The sequence below is a fragment of the Berghia stephanieae genome, chromosome 13 (assembly GCF_034508935.2).
Source record: "Berghia stephanieae isolate SIO BIC M18660-M18661 chromosome 13, UCSD_Bste_1.3, whole genome shotgun sequence".
In the NCBI taxonomy this organism is placed as follows: domain Eukaryota; kingdom Metazoa; phylum Mollusca; class Gastropoda; order Nudibranchia; family Aeolidiidae; genus Berghia; species Berghia stephanieae.
Genome location: NC_088372.1, coordinates 30,905,826 through 30,925,443, shown reverse-complemented (window position 1 = coordinate 30,925,443; position 19,618 = coordinate 30,905,826). Strand labels below are relative to the sequence as shown.

The 19,618-nt window shown below is 35.0% G+C and overlaps 1 protein-coding gene across 1 annotated transcript in view; it reads right to left on the bottom strand.

Moving 5' to 3' along the window:
* Positions 1 to 4,088: 4,088 nt before the first annotated feature.
* Positions 4,089 to 19,618, bottom strand: part of LOC144958830 (presequence protease, mitochondrial-like) — a 37,636-nt gene continuing 22,106 nt past the window's right edge. Inside the window, exons 14-26 of the mRNA XM_078891052.1 lie at positions 18,496 to 18,634; positions 18,073 to 18,189; positions 17,194 to 17,323; positions 16,169 to 16,366; positions 14,971 to 15,136; positions 13,209 to 13,309; positions 11,911 to 12,019; positions 10,787 to 10,899; positions 10,405 to 10,458; positions 10,014 to 10,085; positions 9,170 to 9,284; positions 8,538 to 8,671; positions 4,089 to 5,350 (exon numbers count right to left, since the gene is read on the bottom strand). Coding sequence (XP_078747178.1) covers positions 5,212 to 5,350; positions 8,538 to 8,671; positions 9,170 to 9,284; positions 10,014 to 10,085; positions 10,405 to 10,458; positions 10,787 to 10,899; positions 11,911 to 12,019; positions 13,209 to 13,309; positions 14,971 to 15,136; positions 16,169 to 16,366; positions 17,194 to 17,323; positions 18,073 to 18,189; positions 18,496 to 18,634 — 1,587 coding nt within the window. The 3' untranslated portion in view covers positions 4,089 to 5,211. The remainder of the gene's footprint in view (positions 5,351 to 8,537; positions 8,672 to 9,169; positions 9,285 to 10,013; positions 10,086 to 10,404; positions 10,459 to 10,786; positions 10,900 to 11,910; positions 12,020 to 13,208; positions 13,310 to 14,970; positions 15,137 to 16,168; positions 16,367 to 17,193; positions 17,324 to 18,072; positions 18,190 to 18,495; positions 18,635 to 19,618) is intronic.

Genomic DNA, 19,618 nt, shown 5'->3' with positions numbered 1-19,618 from the left:
AAATGAGTTTGTACAGGGAAGAAGAATGGTAAAAAATGTATAAAGTTTATTAAACAGATTTTCCAACCAACAACCACAATGCTACTAATACTTATATATTTTTATTTTAAATAATAATAATAATAATAATAATAATAATAATAATAATAATAATAATAATAATAATAATAATAATAATAATAATCTTTATTGGCCCAGGAGGCAATTATTGTTAGGTTAAAGCTCTTTAAAAAAAACAAGAAAAAAACAACAAAAGGGATACAAACATAGTATATAAATAAATCCCATCTCTCTCTCTGTTCGAATTCATTTATTTATCTATTCTGATTTTTTAAAAATCATATTTTGTCAAAGAATAGAGCATTTATTTTTTTTCATAAATTTAAGAGCAAAGTCCCATTCCCATTGTAAAAAATCCTGTTATAATGTCATATTATGGATGGGCTGGATCAGTTTAGCAGAGGGCAGGAGCTGTGAATATTTCACAACTCAAGACCCGTTTTACTACTCATAATACATCCCTTGATGAATGTTCCAAACTAGAAACATGATCAGGGATTGTCATGTTAGATAGTGACTAGAAGGTCTGCGATTGTGATTGTCGGGCTTGGCTTGTCCAAATACAGTACTCGCATGTTCTGGATTGCTCTCGGGAGAAACCAAAACGCGCGTTAGAATCCAAAAGTTCCGAAATCATAGGAGTTATTGTTTTGTTTTTTTTCTTTTTAAGGGTTTTACGGCGCTTGCAACATATTAAGGTCATATCAGCGCCAGTAAAAAGGAAGAAAATGGGATAGTTAAAAGTTCTAGAATTACAATTAAAGCACAAAAGAAAAGGTAAGACAAAGGGGAACTGGTTCAAATAGGGAACAGATGTAGATTCCAAGAGCACACCGTCAAAGTACTTAGTTTGAGATCACCTAAAAGTCTCATCCAGACACAAGCACAGGTCACAACTAAGAGGAATACACTCAAATGTTTACCAATCATATAATATAATATGTAAACTAAACATAATACAATGCATAACAGAGAGATGATTTACAAGGAGAAAAATATCATCTCCCAAAACTATAACTATACATTCGACTGTTTCCCTCCCAGTCAAGGAACTCCGGCAAGGATCAGGACAAAACTAAGTAATCTCATTCCAAGACAATGACAGGAAACAATTGGAAAACGGGTATGGGGGGGATAGAAGACACAGCATGTACTCCCTGCCCACTATGGGAGGTCAGGATCCCCACCCAGTCATAGGAGTTAATCAATACATTCAGACAACAAACTTCCTTATGTCATACTGCAGAGTGTGCTGGAATCCAGTGTGCTTGAGACCACTGAGTACTGTATGTGTAACCACATTATGGAGACCCATCCCAGCATCTGAGTAGGACTCGCACCTTATCTCAAGCATATCCCATTATTACCCATCATGAACAGAGCCGGTAACCTAAAAAAAAGTCGGCTATGTGGTCTAGTGGTATGACATTCGCTTTCGGATTGGAAGGTCCTGGGTTTGACTCATATTCTCTCACCGTACTCAGATGTAAAATGAGTACCTGGCCGTTAACAGCGTTGTCTCTGTCCGAAAAAAAATTGTAATATCGCCTAACAGGCGTTATGTCTCGTCCAACATGTTAAGTATTGCTGTTGGCCAGGGACCCCTTGTAAACCTCTTTGATCACGTTTAGTGGATATTCCGCTATATAAAAGCTCAATTAAAAAAAAAAAAAGTTTACCAACACAGTGAAATACTCAACATGGCCTAGAAAGGGAGGGGGGGGGGGGGGGGGGCTGGTCTGCGAGTCACTAATACTTAGAGACCCTGTACTGTCATATTCTCAATTATAGTGCCATTCATAGATGTATTATTCCTTTGGTGTTGGATTTACCTCTGTGTGATTCCTCCGTGTGGTTGACTGGGTTGTAAGCTCCTATACTACTCAGCCTCTCTGGGCTACTGGGTAAAAAAGTATGAGCACCAGCAATCAAGAACTGCTGCTGATAACTGAGTGGGTATAATATTATGTGCTTTATGGATTTTCTCTTTGGTTGCTGAAAAGGACATTGAGACCAAAATATTCATTGTTTGTACATTATTTTTAAGTGAAGCATTTCCATTTTGACATTCAGAGATACAGTGCAACCTCGATATAACGACATCGTCGGGACCAGGAAAACGTGTCGTTATAGAGGGATGTCGTTACAGAGAGGTTTCCTATGTGTGTATATCAGGAGGTGTTTTGGGTCTTGTGTAGTGAAAGGCGAGCCTTCTGATTGGCTGCGGTGTTGTACAAATGTGACTATTGATTGGCTGAAAAAGAAGCGTTTTCATTGGCTACAATAAGAACTAGCTCTGGGCTTATTACGAGTAGACAACATACATAGAATGGAAGATACCACTTGTAATAGTTACGAACAATTTCATGGTAGACAAACACCTTCAAGGTTTGTCGGACCAGAAATGTCGTTATACAGGGATTTTGCTGAAATGTACGTCGCTATAGAGGGGTTTTTGTTTGTTTTGTTTGTTTTTAAGGGTTTTACGGCGCTTGCAACACATTAAGGTCATATCAGCGCCAGTAAAAAGGAAGAGAATAGGATAGTAAAAAGTTCTAGAATTACAATTAAAGCACAAAAGAAAAGGTAAGACAAAGGGGAACGGGTTCAAATAGGGAACAGATGTAGATTCCAAGAGCACACCGTTAAAGTACTTAGTTTGAGATCACCTAAAAGTCTCATCCAGACACAAGCACAGGTCCCAACTAAGAGGAATACACTCAAATGTTTACCAATCATATAATATAATATGTAAACTAAACATAATACAATGCATAACAGAGAGATGATTTACAAGGAAAAAAATATCATCTCCCCAAACTATAACTATACATTCGACTGTTTCCCTCCCAGTCAAGGAACTCCGGCAAGGATCAGGACAAAACTAAGTAATCTCATTCCAAGACAATGACAGGAAACAATTGGAAAACAGGTATGGGGGGATAGAAGACACAACATGTACCTCCCTGCCCACTATGGGAGGTCAGGATCCCCACCCAGAGAGGGGTTTTTATTACTAATGATATATAGTAAAATAAAATGGGACCTGAGTACCATGTCGTTATACAGGGAATGTCGCTATAACGGATGTCGTTACATCGGGGTTGCACTGTAGTATTCTTTGAATTATTCTGTCCCCTGATAGCATGACTACCAAGAGGAAAGCAGGTGGTGGACACTCGTAGAGTCTCTATGCTCCACAAGGAATCAAGAGGATTAAGTAAGTCAATGATAGCAACGTTGTTGAGTTTGTACCATCAGACTGCACTCAAAAAAATAAATAACTATTATAAGCAGTTACAAATGACAGTAAATTAAAACAAGTCATACCGTGTATTCCTATTGTTAAACAAGGAATGAATGGGCTTAAAATAAAAGGTAGTATCACACATCTTTTTAACACGCCAAAATAGAGTTGATGAGAGAAATCAATTTAATTCTCAGACCATCAAAACACACATAGGAATCAGAAAGGTAAGGCAATCAATGGATATGGCGATGCAGGCTCGTATAATTTTATATCATAATAAACTTGATAAAGAGGAGTACGATGATTGTGGTGTTGAGGATGTTGATGATGATGATGATGATGATTAGAATGATGATAATGGTGATGATGATGTAGTAGCAGTAGTAGTAGTAGTAGTAGTAGTAGTAGTAGTAGTAGTAGTAGTAGTAGTAATAGTAGTAGTGGTAGTAATAGTAGTAGTAGTAGAAGTAGTAGTAGTAGTAGTAGTAGTAGTAGTAGTAGTAGTAGTAGTAGTAGTAGTAGTAGTACTAGTAGTAATAGTAGTAGTAGTAGTAGTAGTAGAAGTAGCAATATAATAGCAATAATAATAACAATAACAATAATAATAATATTAATAATAATAATAATAATAATAATAATAATAATAAATAATAATAATAATAATAATAATAATAATAATAATAATAATAATAATAGTACGCTTGAAAAGGACAAGCCCTCTGAAACTGTCAACAAATTAAATGCCAGAAGTAATATCTTGAAACAGACAACCAAGAAATTGGTGTTGGTTAAGTTTAATAACATTTGCGACACTTTAAGTCATTTCAGCGTTGAGGAAAAGGATCATAGGTGCATAAGAAAAATGAAAACAAATGGGGAATTATTCATAAAAGTTAATTCCGGAAGCAATTGAGACCTGTACCAATCTGTGGTCACAAAATATCATTCATACACGATCATACTTGACACTCAGCTGATTTATAATACATGTTTTATGATTTACATGAGATTAAATAATATCACTCAAAGTAAAAACAAACACTTTCCTTATAGACCAAAAAAAAAAGACTCAAGCTAAAACTTGGGTAACATCAAGTCGTCTTATTCAAGGGCAAGGTAATGTTTGTTTGTTTGTTTTTAAGGCGCTTGCAACACATTTTGGTTATATCAGCGCCAGTAAAAAGGAAGAAAATGGGATAGTCAAATTCTAGAATTACAATTAAAGCAAAAGTAAGACAAAGGCGAACTGGGAACAAATAGCGATCAGATGTAGATTCCAAGAGCATACCATCAATGTGCTTAGTTTGAAATCATCTATAAGTCTCATCGGGACACAACACAAGATCCAGCAAAGAGAAACACACTCAAATGCTTACATTATACATTCAAAATAACAAATATCATAATACATAACAGAGAGATGATTTAAGGAAACAAAATATCATCTCCCAAAACAATAACGATGCATTTGACTGTTTCCCTCCGAGCCAAGGACTCTGGCCAGGGCCAGGACAAAACCAAGTCATCTCATTCCAAGACAAAGACAGAAAGCAAATTGGAAACAGAAAATAAGGGGATAGAAGACCCAGTAACTACCACCTTGCTCACTATGGGAGGCGAGGAACCCCACCCAAAAAGGCAAGGTAAGGAAACAACGGAAAAATCAATGAGAAAGAAAACCCTACTGGTGTCTCTCTACCAAACGCCTGCGAATGTGAAGTATCAAATCAAATCAATTAAAATCATGGATTTAAGAGGAAAAAGCCTCTTACTCCCATCTCAATCACAAGTACACATCCGTTCTTATGCTCTACACACCTTTTCTCCCATTATCACATTATTGGTTTCTCATATCAATTAACAACAACAACACTCAATATAAATCCATTTCATTCACGTGTTCACTGATTAATTTCCTCTCTCTGTGAGCTTGTTTCCTCATCTCCCTTGATCACCTTCCATTTTTTATCTTCCTGGATTGTTTTGTTTGCCGGACCGAGAATCGCCACTCCTGTTGGTTGACCTGATGAGTGAAGATACCTGGTCATATGGAAAATAGGAGAGAATATTTTAAATGAGGACAGTCTTTAACAACAATTTGTCCAATAATGCAGAATGCTTTAAAAAGCAAATATCATCTACCTTCTTCTTCTTCTTCTTCTTCTTGTGGAAACATCCAATATTGTCGAGGATCACTCCATAGTTTGTAGGACTTTACATTGTGAACTTGTTAAAACTCTGCACATAATACATATCAAAAGTACATAGATGAAAAAGCAGGGTAGTAGACATTGGCCTGACATGGCTTTTTTTTTTGCAAAAATAAAACCCAAATTTTGCAAGCTAAAAACAGCAAAATTTGCAAAAGAATTTGCAACAATTTGCGATTAATTTTCCTAAAAAGCCATAATTAATTCATGAAAGAGAAAGGTATTTGTTTGTTGTTAAGGGTTTCACGGATGCCTCAACAAATGCAAGGTCATATCAGCGACAGTAAAGAGGAATACACTCAAATGCTTACATTATACTTTCAAAATAACAAATATAATAATACAAAACAGACAGATGATTTACAAGGAAAAAGATATCATCTCCCAGAACAATAACTATGCATTTGACTGTTTCCCTACCAGCCAGGACTCTGGCCAGGGCCAGGACAAAACCAAGTAATCTCATTCCAAGACAAAGACAGATAGCAATTGGAAAACAGATACAGGGGGATAGAAGACACAGTAAGTGCTTCCCTGCCCACTATGGGAGGCTGGGATCCCCACCCAGATGCCACAACTGTAAACGAATTTCCATTTTTGGATGAATAAAGTATATTATTATTATTATTATCAAATAGAGAGAGGTCTAATGTAGTAAAAATTAGCATCCTAGTAACGTTAGATAAACATATTCATGAAGTGGGTTATCACACTTTTCCTTATAATCACAGATTCGTACAATAGGTAAGATGTACTTGGCTACAAAATGATTATAAATATTAACACCTGGCAAAGATCATTAGCCTGCACGGTGTAATGGACCTGCAAGTCCATCAAGAGAAATGCATTTAAGTGATATTAGGTGACATTATTAAGAATTCAACCAGCATCAGCTTTGATTGAAATTTAAAAAAAAAAGAGCTTTGATATAGCGCAATATCCACTAAATGTGCTCAAAGTGCTTTACAAGCCGTCCCTGGTCAACAGCAACAATTAACATGTAGATCGGGACATAACGCCTGTTAGGCGATATTACAATTTTTCAGACAAAGACAACGCTGTTAACAGCCAGGTACTCATTTTACACCTGAGTACGGTGAGAGTATGTGAGTAAAGAACCTTTTCCAAGGACTCAACTATGCGCCGAGCGAAGCTCGAACCCAGAACCTTCCAATCCGAAAGCGAGTGTCATACCACTAGAACACATAGCCACACAATTGAAATAAAAGGTTTTATTGTGATGACTTATCTAAAAGATTCAATGCTTTTCCAAAAAATTAAAAATTCCATGAAGAGATCAATATATGCATTTTGAACAGCACATTTTCAACATGCCTAAAGTTCTACAAAATGCTTCATCTATTCACCTAGTAAACTATTCTTTGTACAGCACATTTCCTCAGTTTCAACATGCCTAAAGTTCTACTAAATGCTTCATCTATTCACCTAGTAAACTATTCTTTGTACAGCACATTTCCTCAGTTTCAACATGCCTAAAGTTCTACTAAATGCTTCATCTATTCACCTAGTAAACTATTATTTGTACAGCACATTTCCTCAGTTTCAACAGGCCAAAGTTCTACAAATGCTTCATCTATTCACCTAGTAAACAATTATTTGTACAGCACATTTCCTCAGTTTCAACATGCCTAAATTTCTACAAAATGCTTCATCTATTCACCTAGTAAACTATTCTTTGTACAGCACATTTCCTCAGTTTCAACATGCCTAAATTTCTACTAAATGCTTCATCTATTCACCTAGTAAACTATTCTTTGTACAGCACATTTCCTCAGTTTCAACATGCCTAAATTTCTACAAAATGCTTCATCTATTCACCTAGTAAACTATTCTTTGTACAGCACATTTCCTCAGTTTCAACATGCCAAAAGTTCTACAAAATGCTTCATCTATTCACCTAGTAAACTATTCTTTGTACAGCACATTTCCTCAGTTTCAACATGCCTAAATTTCTACAAAATGCTTCATCTATTCACCTAGTAAACTATTCTTTGTACAGCACATTTCCTCAGTTTCAACATGCCTAAATTTCTACAAAATGCTTCATCTATTCACCTAGTAAACTATTCTTTGTACAGCACATTTCCTCAGTTTCAACATGCCAAAAGTTCTACAAAATGCTTCATCTATTCACCTAGTAAAACTATTCTTTGTACAGCACATTTCCTCAGTTTCAACATGCCTAAAGTTCTACAAAATGCTTCATCTATTCACCTAGTAAACTATTCTTTGTACAGCACATTTCCTCAGTTTCAACATGCCTAAATTTCTACAAAATGCTTCATCTATTCACCTAGTAAACTATTCTTTGTACAGCACATTTCCTCAGTTTCAACATGCCAAAAGTTCTACAAAATGCTTCATCTATTCACCTAGTAAACTATTAGAAGTTTTATTCATTTCAAGCAGCCCAAATTGATGACAAGTTATATCTACCAGCTTTGATTTTTTTATTTGCATTTACGATATGTGTCAGTGCATGACATAATCAGTCGGAAGGTGAAAATTTTGGATTTGCATTTTTTTTTTTTCATTTTCTGAAAGAAGATGCTTCCATGAGCATTTTAATCTTTATTTGAAGTAAATCGGATGATTTTTCATGAAGTTATGGTCAGATGTATGGGAAAGGTACACCAAATTTTCTCAAATTTCATACTTTTTCAACGTGATTAGCTGTAAAAAAATATTTAGAAATGAAATTAAGCTTTATTTCCTGAAGAGGAAGGGTTGATTTAATCATTTATGACAAGAAGCTTTTATTTGATAAAAATTGACCTTCTTACTAAACTTGGCAATATCTCAGTTCAAGCCTCTTCACCATCTGACTGATTATGTCACTGTAACATATTATCCAGGCATCAATTTGATATTTTCTTTGTGTTAACTTAAATCTATTTATATCTGCATAACATAAGACAGGCTATTTAAAGGTCTTTGGACTATAATCATGATTAAAATGCGAAACACTCCAATATAAATCTCTTAAAACAACTTACTGTTTGGCAACTCTAGTAAGATCGCCACCGGTCACTTTAAATAGCCTGTCTCTGTTTTTTTGTCTGAGATCGTCTGAGATATCAAACAAGAATCGAATCTGGCCCCTGTTGGCAGGAGTTACTGGCTTGTCAATCTGAAATAATGATACAGAAATTTTAAAATTGAGTGGACTCCAAAATCATTGTTTTTGTTTATAAGGGTTTTACGGCACTTGCAACACATTTAGATTATATCAGTGCCAGTAAAACTGAAGAAAATGGGATAGTCAAATTCTAGAGATACAATTAAAGCACTCAAGAAAAAGTAAGACAAAGGGGAATTGGGAACAAATAGGGAATAGGTGTAGATTCCAAGAGCATACCATCAATACAATGAGAATATTCTTGGTTAAATTTGAGAATTGAATGAAGATGATAGTGACAATGGTGACCTCATCGGTGATGATGATGATGATGATGATGATGAATATGATAATAATTTTTCTGATAATTTATTAGAAATTTAATGGATATTGAGCCATATAAAAGCAAACTTTTTTCTCACAAGTAATCATATCTCGCAACATTTGTTACAAGACAAGACCCCATACCCCTGAGTCATCAATGCCAATTCTTATATTCTATTAACTTGCCTGTTGGAACACCCTCAACTTTGCTTCCTCTACATCTTCATCTGTGAAGTCTCCGCTCAGCACCCAGTCTGTGCTGCGCTGGAAGACATCTAGCGTGTCAAGGGAGTGAGGGTCTCTGGACATTAAAATTGACAGATAAAACAATTAATTCTATACAAGTAAAAAGAGCCACCAGGCCCCTGGAACCTTTTTTTTATATAACATTAAAAGGGACAATAGCAATTGGTTGCTACCTTTGGATAGGATGCTAGTCTATCTAAAAGTACTTTCTGCCAGACCTAACAGACCCAGTACCCAATCACTGCTAGGTGAACAAGGGAGGGTCAGAAATTTTTTTGACTTCACCCCTGATCAAATCCTGGTCCTTTTGCATGTGAAGTGAGAGCTCTACCAACTCAGATATCGATACCCCCCAAAACAATTAATACCCTCAAGGTAAACTTCTAAACACAATGATACAAGACAACTTGATTTGGCAACATGAAGATTTTTGAGAGATTTTGGCTATCAAAGAATTATTGTGAAATGAGGCTGTGTGAAATAAAGAGCCAAATACTAGAAAGAATTTCTTGATTTTTACAAATCGAAATATTGCTTTTGTTGTCAGTATTGTTGAGACTTTAAGCCTGAAACATTATATGTTTGGTATTTTGTTCTTTTCAAAAGCATTTAAATTTATATCCATGACATCCGATTAAAGTCAATTGTTGCAATTTGCATAAGAAAATTAATCTCTTTTATACGAATGCAGGTTTGGTCAGGAGATATTTATATTTATATGGATATTGCAATTCACAAATAAATAAACAAATACAATACATCAACAAAATTAATTTCCACCAACCTGTATGACTGAAATGTGAATATCCCAGTAGGTGAGGAATTAGCACCACTGCCATAGGCACCACCTTTCTCTCTGAGTGAAAAAAAAAAAAAAGGATAGGGTTAAAATTTGTATCAGGAATTCAAAGCAAAATAATCAACTGAACAATAAAAAAACCCAACCTTTTTCATTGATGTGAATGGAAAATCATAGTTTAAGGGAAGATGACAGGGATAATGATTAATATTATTGTTAATTCTATTATTAATACTACCATTGTCATTTTATTATTATAATAATTATCATTATTATTATAATTATCATCATTATCATTATTACTATTGTTATTATCATTATCGTTATTACTTATATTATTATTATTATTATTATTATTATTATTAGAGACACATACCTTATTTCTTTATGTAAAAACTTGCTTCCCATCAAAGATGCCAACACATGTAACCTGCCATACAACAAAAACAAACAAAAAATGACTCAAATAAGGACAGTGGAATTTATATAATAGTAATAGACAAATAAACTCTCGAGTCAATAGTTGACGGGCCAAGGTGGCAGATTTGAATTGCACAAAAATTCGATCTTGTTCAAGCCCCGTTTTGGCTTATTCCTTGGGCAAGGTCACTTGGACAGGTATTGACATGATCTATCATCTGCATTCCACTCTGGACTACCTACGTGATGTCATCTTACCATGCATGCAAGGAATGTAATGTTTTACATTTTAATTATTCATTTATTAGTCTTTCTCGCGGACAATAAAAAATACTTACGGTGCATAGTCCTTGTTGGTGTATCTGACAGCAGGAAAACACTGGGCCACATAATTGACAGAGAACGGAAGTACAAAATGTGTGTGACTGGATTTGGGTTCAATCTGGCTAACCTGTGGCAAAGAATAAAATCTATCAGCAAAATAATAAAAAAACAAAAACAAACCAACAACAAAAAAGACATAACCCCCCTCACCAAAAAAAAAAATCCCAGAAAAAACAAAACAAACAACCCCCCCCCCTTCGAATATTTATATAGCAGAATATTCACTCAATATGTTCCAAACGCTTTACAAGGAGTCCCTAGACAACAGCAACTTAACATGGATGAGACATGACACCTGTTAGGCAATATTACAATTTTTATTTTGAAAGAGAAAACATTGTTAACAGCTAGACGCTCTTTTTACACCTAAGTACGGTGAGAAAATAATAATAATAATGACAAGCAAGTCCTATTCCAGAAGTGTTTCTGGCTAGCAGAGGACGACAATATAACCAACTGTCTCTCTGAGTAGAGAATGACAAGAGGTTGCATGAAGCTTGGGGCAAAACATACTAACAAAATGATGCCGTGGAACAGGATTCAAAATGAAACAATAGAAATGATGTGATGAAGTTTCAGGCACAAATCCACCCATCAGTAAAACAAACATTGATCACAGAAAAGACCCCCTCCCCCTCACAAACACAAATGTATGCTTTTTTCCCTGTTTCTTAGTCCATTATTTGTCCAAAAACAGTATAATATCGCCTAATAGGCGTTATGTCCCATCCTTACATGTTAAGCGTTGCTGTTGGCCAGGGCCCCCTGTAAAGCGCTTTGAACATGTTTAGTGGATACTGCGCTATATAGAAGCTCAATTGGTTTAGTTTATTTTTTTGTTTTTTTTTTCAGTTCAATGTGGGATAGTGAAAAGTCCACATATTTGGCAAATGCAAATTCTAGAGTCCGAAACAAATGACAGCCTGAAATCTTATCTTTCAACGTCATTGAAAAGCAGCTTAAGTCCAAAGGTTCTAACAAATAAATTGCACATATTTTAATTGGTATGTCCAAACTACATAAAAATTAAATTTATTATAAAATATTGCATTTCTGTAACTAATTACTAAATTCTAACCATTGGGAAGATATTGGTCATCGCAACCTCTCCTTTGAGGTTACCCAGGAAAGTTTTCACATTTTTAACTGCCATGTCCATTGAAGATGGGGTAGCGTTGATGGATAATCTGCAGATTTTAATGCATAAAATATTTTTAAAAACAAAAACCGAAAAAAGTAAATTAAAGATAAAACAAAAACAATGATAAAAAAACAAAACAACAAAGCAAACATGAAGTAAAGACTGAAAATGGCAAGTGAAAGACAGTATTTGGTCAAGTAACAATTCGAATAAACATTGTGGGGAATGGGAATGGAAGGTGGTCAGCTATAAAGCAAAACAAGTCCTTATGACTTATGAAACTGAGAGTCTGGTCGGTTCTATGAAACCTTCCCCTCCGCCATAAATAAACATCAATCATCCTCTTTCCTGTCTACAACACAAGCGATTCAGAAATATTCAATTGCTTGTAGTACAAGGTCAAGGACTAGAACTCAAAAAGGTCTTCTCTCCAGTCATCGTTATAGTGTATATTATATTTTCGACATTGCCCTGTCATCAAACTGCTGTTATCTCCCAAAATTTAAGATTATTTTTCGGCATGCTCTTAATGACATGCGTCTGATTTACAAGCTAAAATGCAATTTTATAGATTTAGTCAGATATAATTCGTATTTAAATACTTGGGCAATAATTATTAAGACAATTTTGGTGATATTAGAGTACAGCTGGTTTTTGAGTTTTCTAAGTTGACAAGAGACAATGACATTGATTTCCATTGTCAAGGGGGTCCCAATAGCTCAGTTGGTAGAGCACTCACTTCACATGCAAAGGGACCAAGATCGATCCCGGGTGCAGTCGAGAATTTTTTTAACCCCCCCCCCCCCCTCTGTCAACCCAGCAGTGAACAGGTAGCTGAGTCTGTTAGATTTGGCAGAAAATACTTTGCAATAGATTAGCGACCTATCCAAAGGATAGCAAGCATTTGCTATTGTCCGTTTCACGCTAAAGAAACCGGGATAAACTCTGGCTCTATGGGCCCAATGGCTCTGAAGGAAGGAGGGCTTATTGTCAAATTTGGTTTCTTCAAGAATTGTGTTTAAAGTTTCAAGGATGGCTTCAACTTCGCATCCTAGGTAGAGCCAGAGAATTTAAGTTTTTTCTTCTTCTGCTTTATAGACAAATGTAATAGCTGCTCCACACTTGGGATATGCAACTAAAAATGTAAAAACAGACAAACATTTTGACAATCAAGAAGTTTGTATAACATTTTAAAAGGATAAAAGAAAACTCTTTTACAAAGAAAACTCTTTTACCTAAGAGAACTTTTGTCCAACACCAGATCGGAAATTGACTGAAGTTTGTAGATAATATCTGATAAATCAGACATTTCTGCAATTTCCTTCATAATCTGGACCTGGAAAAAAAAAAACAAACAAAAAAAACACACACACGATCAGAATCAAATTTTTTAATGAAATTGGTAGACACAGCCATATCTGCTGATCTGTCCCTGATTAATACATGCAGATGGACCCCTTGTAAAGCGCTTTGAGCACATTTAGTGGATATTGCGCTAGATAAAAAGCTCAATAAAAATTTTTTTTTAAATTAAATGTGCCTTTCTACTTTCTAAGAAAACAGAATGACTAAACTGAAAAAAAAAAACCCTTCACACACACATAAGCAGAATCAAATTTTACATGAAATAGGTAGATACAGCCTTATCTGCTGATCTGTCCCTGATTATTACATGCAGATGTGCCTTTTTCTACTTTCCCAGAAAACAGAATGACCGAACTGTCTATATGATATGTGACCTACCACATCAATCTGGTATTATGTCAGGAGGAACTAGATAGAATCTTGAGTTTAAAGTCCAAATAATTAGAATCATGAAGTTTAAGGTTTTTGAAGTTTAAGAAATATTATTCACAGTCAACGAATAAGGCATTTATACAGAAAGGTCAGTTGAGCAGGCACTTATGTTGATTATAACAAGAAACAAAGTGAGTAGAAACGTGCCTGAAGACAATAGAGAATAAAAATGTTGCCATGATGAGGATTCAAACCCACAACCCGACTGCTAAGGGCAATTCTTCTTCTTCTTCCTTTTAAGTCTGTAACTTTCGTCTGGCCACAAGAGGGATGCTCATTCAACACCCATCTGTGTCTAATGTAGAACGTCCCTTTGGTGGCTAGGCAGAATTGCCGTACCAGTCTGGTTGTGGGTTCAAATCGTCGCAAAGTTTTTATTCTCTATTGTCTTCAGGCACTTTTCTACTCACTTCATTTCTTATTATTAAGGCAATCATCTCAGCTCAAATGGTATGACATCATGTTTGTGGGGGTGATTGCGTGTAGCTCCAGTTTTCAGGTTCGGCAGCCATGCCTGTCCGGGCCATTTGGGCCTTTCGGCCGAGCGGCTTCGTCTTCGTCCTGCTTTTCTGTTAGGATCTGTTTCCTTGGGGCACTAGGAATCTTTTCTTTCAGGATTTCCATCCCTTGGATGATTGTATCCAATACTCTCTGCCCGAGAGAGATCCTAAGTATTAAAGACTCTTTTACTTTCTCAGACGACAAATGACCAACCTGTCTTTACATCACATCTTTTATTTTTGAGATTCAAAAAAAAATTATAGATCAAACCATGCTAGTTGCTATATCTGAAGCATATCGGAAGCAATATATCAAAATTTTGTCAGTAGAGTTCAGAGACTGATAAGGCACTCATCATACATTATGTCAAATGATCCAGGGATAAATGAGTACTTTGTAATTAGCAGCGATGAATATTTTAGGAGTGGGTAAACAAATAAAAAAAGATGTCAAACAGTGGCCAAAATTGATAGGAAAAAGAACTTAACTTTCAATCAGAAGGTGGTGGAATTGTTTTTAAAGTAAAAAACAACTCCACGCTACATCTATATAGATTTATGTTTGACATTATAATAATTAAGAGACTAAAAATACTGTATTTATTTCGTAGGAGTAAAACACAAGTTAATTAATTCCTTACTCATTGCAAAAATTTGGATGTTGGTAATTTCTTTTGAGTTTTCCAGCAACATACCATACCTGAGTGAATCCATGAAACATCTCGTGACAAGAGGCCCCGATGTCCAGAGTGGAAGCGGCGCTAGAGGCCGCATAGTGATGTCCACTGTCAGCCAAACCACTGGCCAGGTCACTGGCGCACATGCGAATCAAGGTGGTCAATCGATTGGTGTCATTAAAATCGGGGCTGGAGACGAGCAAAATTTGGGAAACAGTAACAACACTATTTGTTTTTAAGGGTTTTACGGCGCTTGCAACACATTAAGGTCCTATCAGCGCCAGTAAAAAGGAAGAAAATGGGATAGTAAAAAGTTCTAGAATTACAATTAAAACATCCACGAAAAGAAAGACAAAGGGCAATTGGTTTAAATAGGAAACAGATGTAGATTCCAAGAGCACACTATCAAAATAGTTAGTTTGAGATCACCTAAAAGTCTTATCTAGACACAAACACAGGTCCCAACTAAGAAGAATACACTCAACTGTTTACAAATTATATATATAATACGTAAACCAAACATAATACAGTGCATAACATAGACATGATTTACAAGGAAAAAAATATCATCTCCCAAAACGAACTATACATTTGACTGTTTCCCTCCCAGCTAGAGTAACCAAGTAATGTCATTCCAAGGCAAAGACAGAAAGCATGTTGGAAAACAGATATAGGGGGATAGGAGACAATTACCTCCCTGAACACTATGGAAGGTTAAGAACCCCACCCAGTAACAACACTATAGTGTGCTGTTTTGTGATCAAGTGGTATGATGCGGAAGACTTTTAAAAATTTCCCCTTTTCCCATTAATTTGAAGATGGAGTACAGTACATAAATAAAGCAAATCAACAAACGACTAGTTGGGAGTTCCAAAGGCAAGAGTGGTGGTTACAAATTAAAAATTTTTCCATTATCCGTTCATGAAAATGAGTTTTTTTCCCCTATAAATTTTTATTCAAATACACAAAAGGGTTGATAGGTTATGCTCATTTTGTCTGATCTAATGTAATAATAATAATAATAATAATAATAATAATAAATGGCATTAATAAAGCACTTTGATGGAAAAGTGATACAAATTCAATTTAACAACAACAAAGTATGATAAAAGTATTGTAACTTATGACGTAAAAAGATACAATGTGATGAAACAACTAAATGATTTTGGTAAAAAATACTAATATTTCGTAAATGGTAGGCAAATCAACGACAGAACAAACCTATTCATAATCCTGGTCCAGAGATCCAGCATCTTGTGAAAGTTTTTCTCCAAACAGCTAGAAGAAAGTAGGACAATCTTCTGAAGATTGTCCTCCTTGGTGTGGTGTGGGATGATGCGGGCAGAGGCTGACATGCCTCCGGTGTACAACTCTTGTTTCTGGGATATCCACAGGAAATCGTGGTCATCTGCACCGATACTGAAATGATAATACGAAGTCAAATTAAACTGTGGAATTTTAAAAAATCTATTCAAGAATTTTTATTTTTATTTTTTTTAAACCTACAAGATCCCAAATGAAATAAACCATGGCAGTGGGTGTGAAACGTGTCTCTTACAGACTACACAGCAAAATAGTAAAGGGGGTAAAGCAAGGTACTCACATCCTGGGGACACGAGTATGGGTGTTCCAATGTCAGCATTTTAAAGAAAGGCGTGAATGACAAAATACCATACAAAACTTTGTTTGGCACTGTATCATCAATACCTTTACAAATTTTTCATCCCACATCAGTGCTAGCTCCATAATTTTCACTATCATATTTTCAATGACATTTGCTACATAGAGCATTCTCTCATGTCTTCATTCTCATTTTTTGTGTTCAATGGGTTTTTTTTTTTCAAAAAAATTTTTGTGTGGTAAAATTGTGGAAAACAACCGTAGAACATGCTTATTCTTTGTGAAGAGAATTTTTAAAATTTTAAATGTGCATTTTTGCATGATTTCAATTAGATGCCGCACATAGGCATTCAATGAAGGACACAGATAATCCATAAAAGAAATATTGGGTAATGTAGATGTTGCTGCTTGAAGCTCGAAGAAATAAATAACAATGTGAAATTGAATGTAAGCTTCAATTTAAAATACGAAAACAGATAAAACGGACATTTTGGGTTTCCCCTTTATCAACAAAACAAGATGAATGAAACACTACAGACGAATGAGATGATTTATGTATCTGCTATTGAAAACAAGTTTTAACAAAGAAGAACATATTTATATAAAAGCTTATATATTATCGTTACCTGGTAATAACCTGACAAAACAGTGGGACGTAAGGCATCAGGTCGTCTGGTAAATCTTCTAGATTGGAGGCCATTCGTAATGTGGTTACACCATTTGTAGGCTGATCACACAACTGGACCATCGACCAATCTTATATGTAAACAAATAAGGATTATTTCAAAAATTAAGTACATCAAACATTGGCTTTTGGAAATTGAAACTAATTTCTTATGTTTATGAGACTTTTAGGGGTTCCGGTTTCCCCGTTTCAGTTGTGTAAAGTAAATGTTTCTGCCCAAATATTGAATAAATAAAAATCAATGTGAAATTGTTTTTAAGCTTCAATTTAATATATGAAAACAAATATCTGTTTTCGTATATTAAATTGAAGCTTACATTCAATTTCACATTGTTATTTATTACCCGTTTCAGTTGGTAGAGCAGTTGCCTCTCAAGGAAGGAGATCTGTATACAATATCTGTATCTTTTAGACTTGGGTTTCCTAGAAATCAATAATTTTGTCTGGGAACAAGCTAGAATAGCGAAAACCTTAATTAGGAATAGATTTCTTCATCACAGGACAGTAGAATATTGTGTTGAAAACAATTAAAATCAGTTGAAAAAAATTAAAATAAACTAAGAAATTGAAATTTAATTATCAGATTTTTAAAGAATTTAAGCTAAGATAAAAGATTGTCTGATTAAACATTATTATTTGAGTTTTGGCTCAGCCAGGGTCAAAGGTTTTTCTGGTGAGATGTGCATAATTTTTCAAAATCACCTCACAAATGGCAAGATATTGGGTTAGTCAAATTACACAATATTTCTCTTTAAAAGAAAAAAATGCAGTGAGAAAAATGAGAAAAGAGAGAAAAATCTTCAGGATTACACACACTCACCGGCCTGTGTCATTTCAATGGACTCTGGTTTAATCATACGATCTAAGTCTGAAATCTTTAAAGATGGTAGACATGATAAATCCTCTTTAGCATTCTGTTTCTCTGCAAGTTCAAGGCCTGATTGTACATAAAGAAAAAAAAAAAGTTAAAAATTGAATAAATATTTGAAAATGAGTTATTCTATTGCATGTCTTTTCTCGCAATCTGTTTCTTTAAGAAAATCTTTGTTTCTTTATAAAATCAAAATAGACAAACACACATATAGACAGAAAGATCAACAGATAGAGATCAAAAGAGGGAAATATTGACTTGTTTTCTACGATTTATGATGCTCAAAAAGAAAATTGATTGGAACTTTGGTAAAGTCATAAATCTTTTTCAGCTTTCTGTTGAAGTTTCTGATTACGTGCAAATATAATTTACCTCTACTGTAAATGAACTCCTTATCTTTATCGGTGAGACCAGATACCATCTTGTCAAGCCTTGCAGCCTCCTCTTTATCTCTTGTCTCAATGAAATCTGGGTCAGGACTCATTGTCAATGTCAGACGGTGGGGGTTATCCTGTTAATAAATACATGATAAATCTTTGTGCGATCCCAATAAAAATAAAATAAATTAATCTATCCACGTGTTCTGGATCTGCCATTAAAAAAAATTATATAATAATTAATTAATTTTTTTCTTGGGGGGGCGGGGGGGAGGGAAGACTCTCCTTCTTTTAACAATGCAACCATGTATTATTGGAGGGTATGTCAATTTCTAAATTCTAACTCCAAAGATTTTATTTAACATTCATTAATTCAATTTGCCTATCATTAGTGTGAACATGATTTTAAACAATTTGTATCCTCCCATAACAGATGGCACCCTCGAATCATGAAACTGTCACTTCCTTTCCTACAAATAAACAGAATTTTTTTTTTTTTTTTGACAAACTTACAGTAATCAATTTTTTTTTTTACAAAGTCCTTTAGATTCACATGCCTCATGGAGCTGGCTTTTATTATGGTTTCTAAATAAGATGACACAGGACAGAAGCTTGTTTCGATTGGCAGTTTGTGGAGGCCACATCCAAGAGGAATAAGCCATGATGATGATGATGGTGATGATAGCATTAGACGGATGATAAGTTAAGTACTACAACTCAGATAAAAAAGCTTATCCATCACAAAGAAATTTCAACAAGATTTAACGGAAGAATCTACCCTATAAATGCTGAGAGGACAGGGGTGTCAGAAAAGGAAGAAAACAAAAAGAACCCTGACTGACACCTGGTTCCTCTGCTTGTAAGTCCAGTGCTCTACTGCTTTAGATACTGGGACCTTCAGAAAAAGGATAAATTTGACCAATAGTCTCAGTTCCACTTCTGCAAAGGGTTCTTCACCAGAACAAAAATGACACATAAAATAATTGATATAGCGCATTATCCACTAGATGTGCTCAAAGTGCTTTACAAAAGGGTCCCTGACTAACAACAAAACGTAACATGTAGAACAAGACATGATGCCTGTTAGGCGATAATATAATTTTTTCTTTCCGACAGAG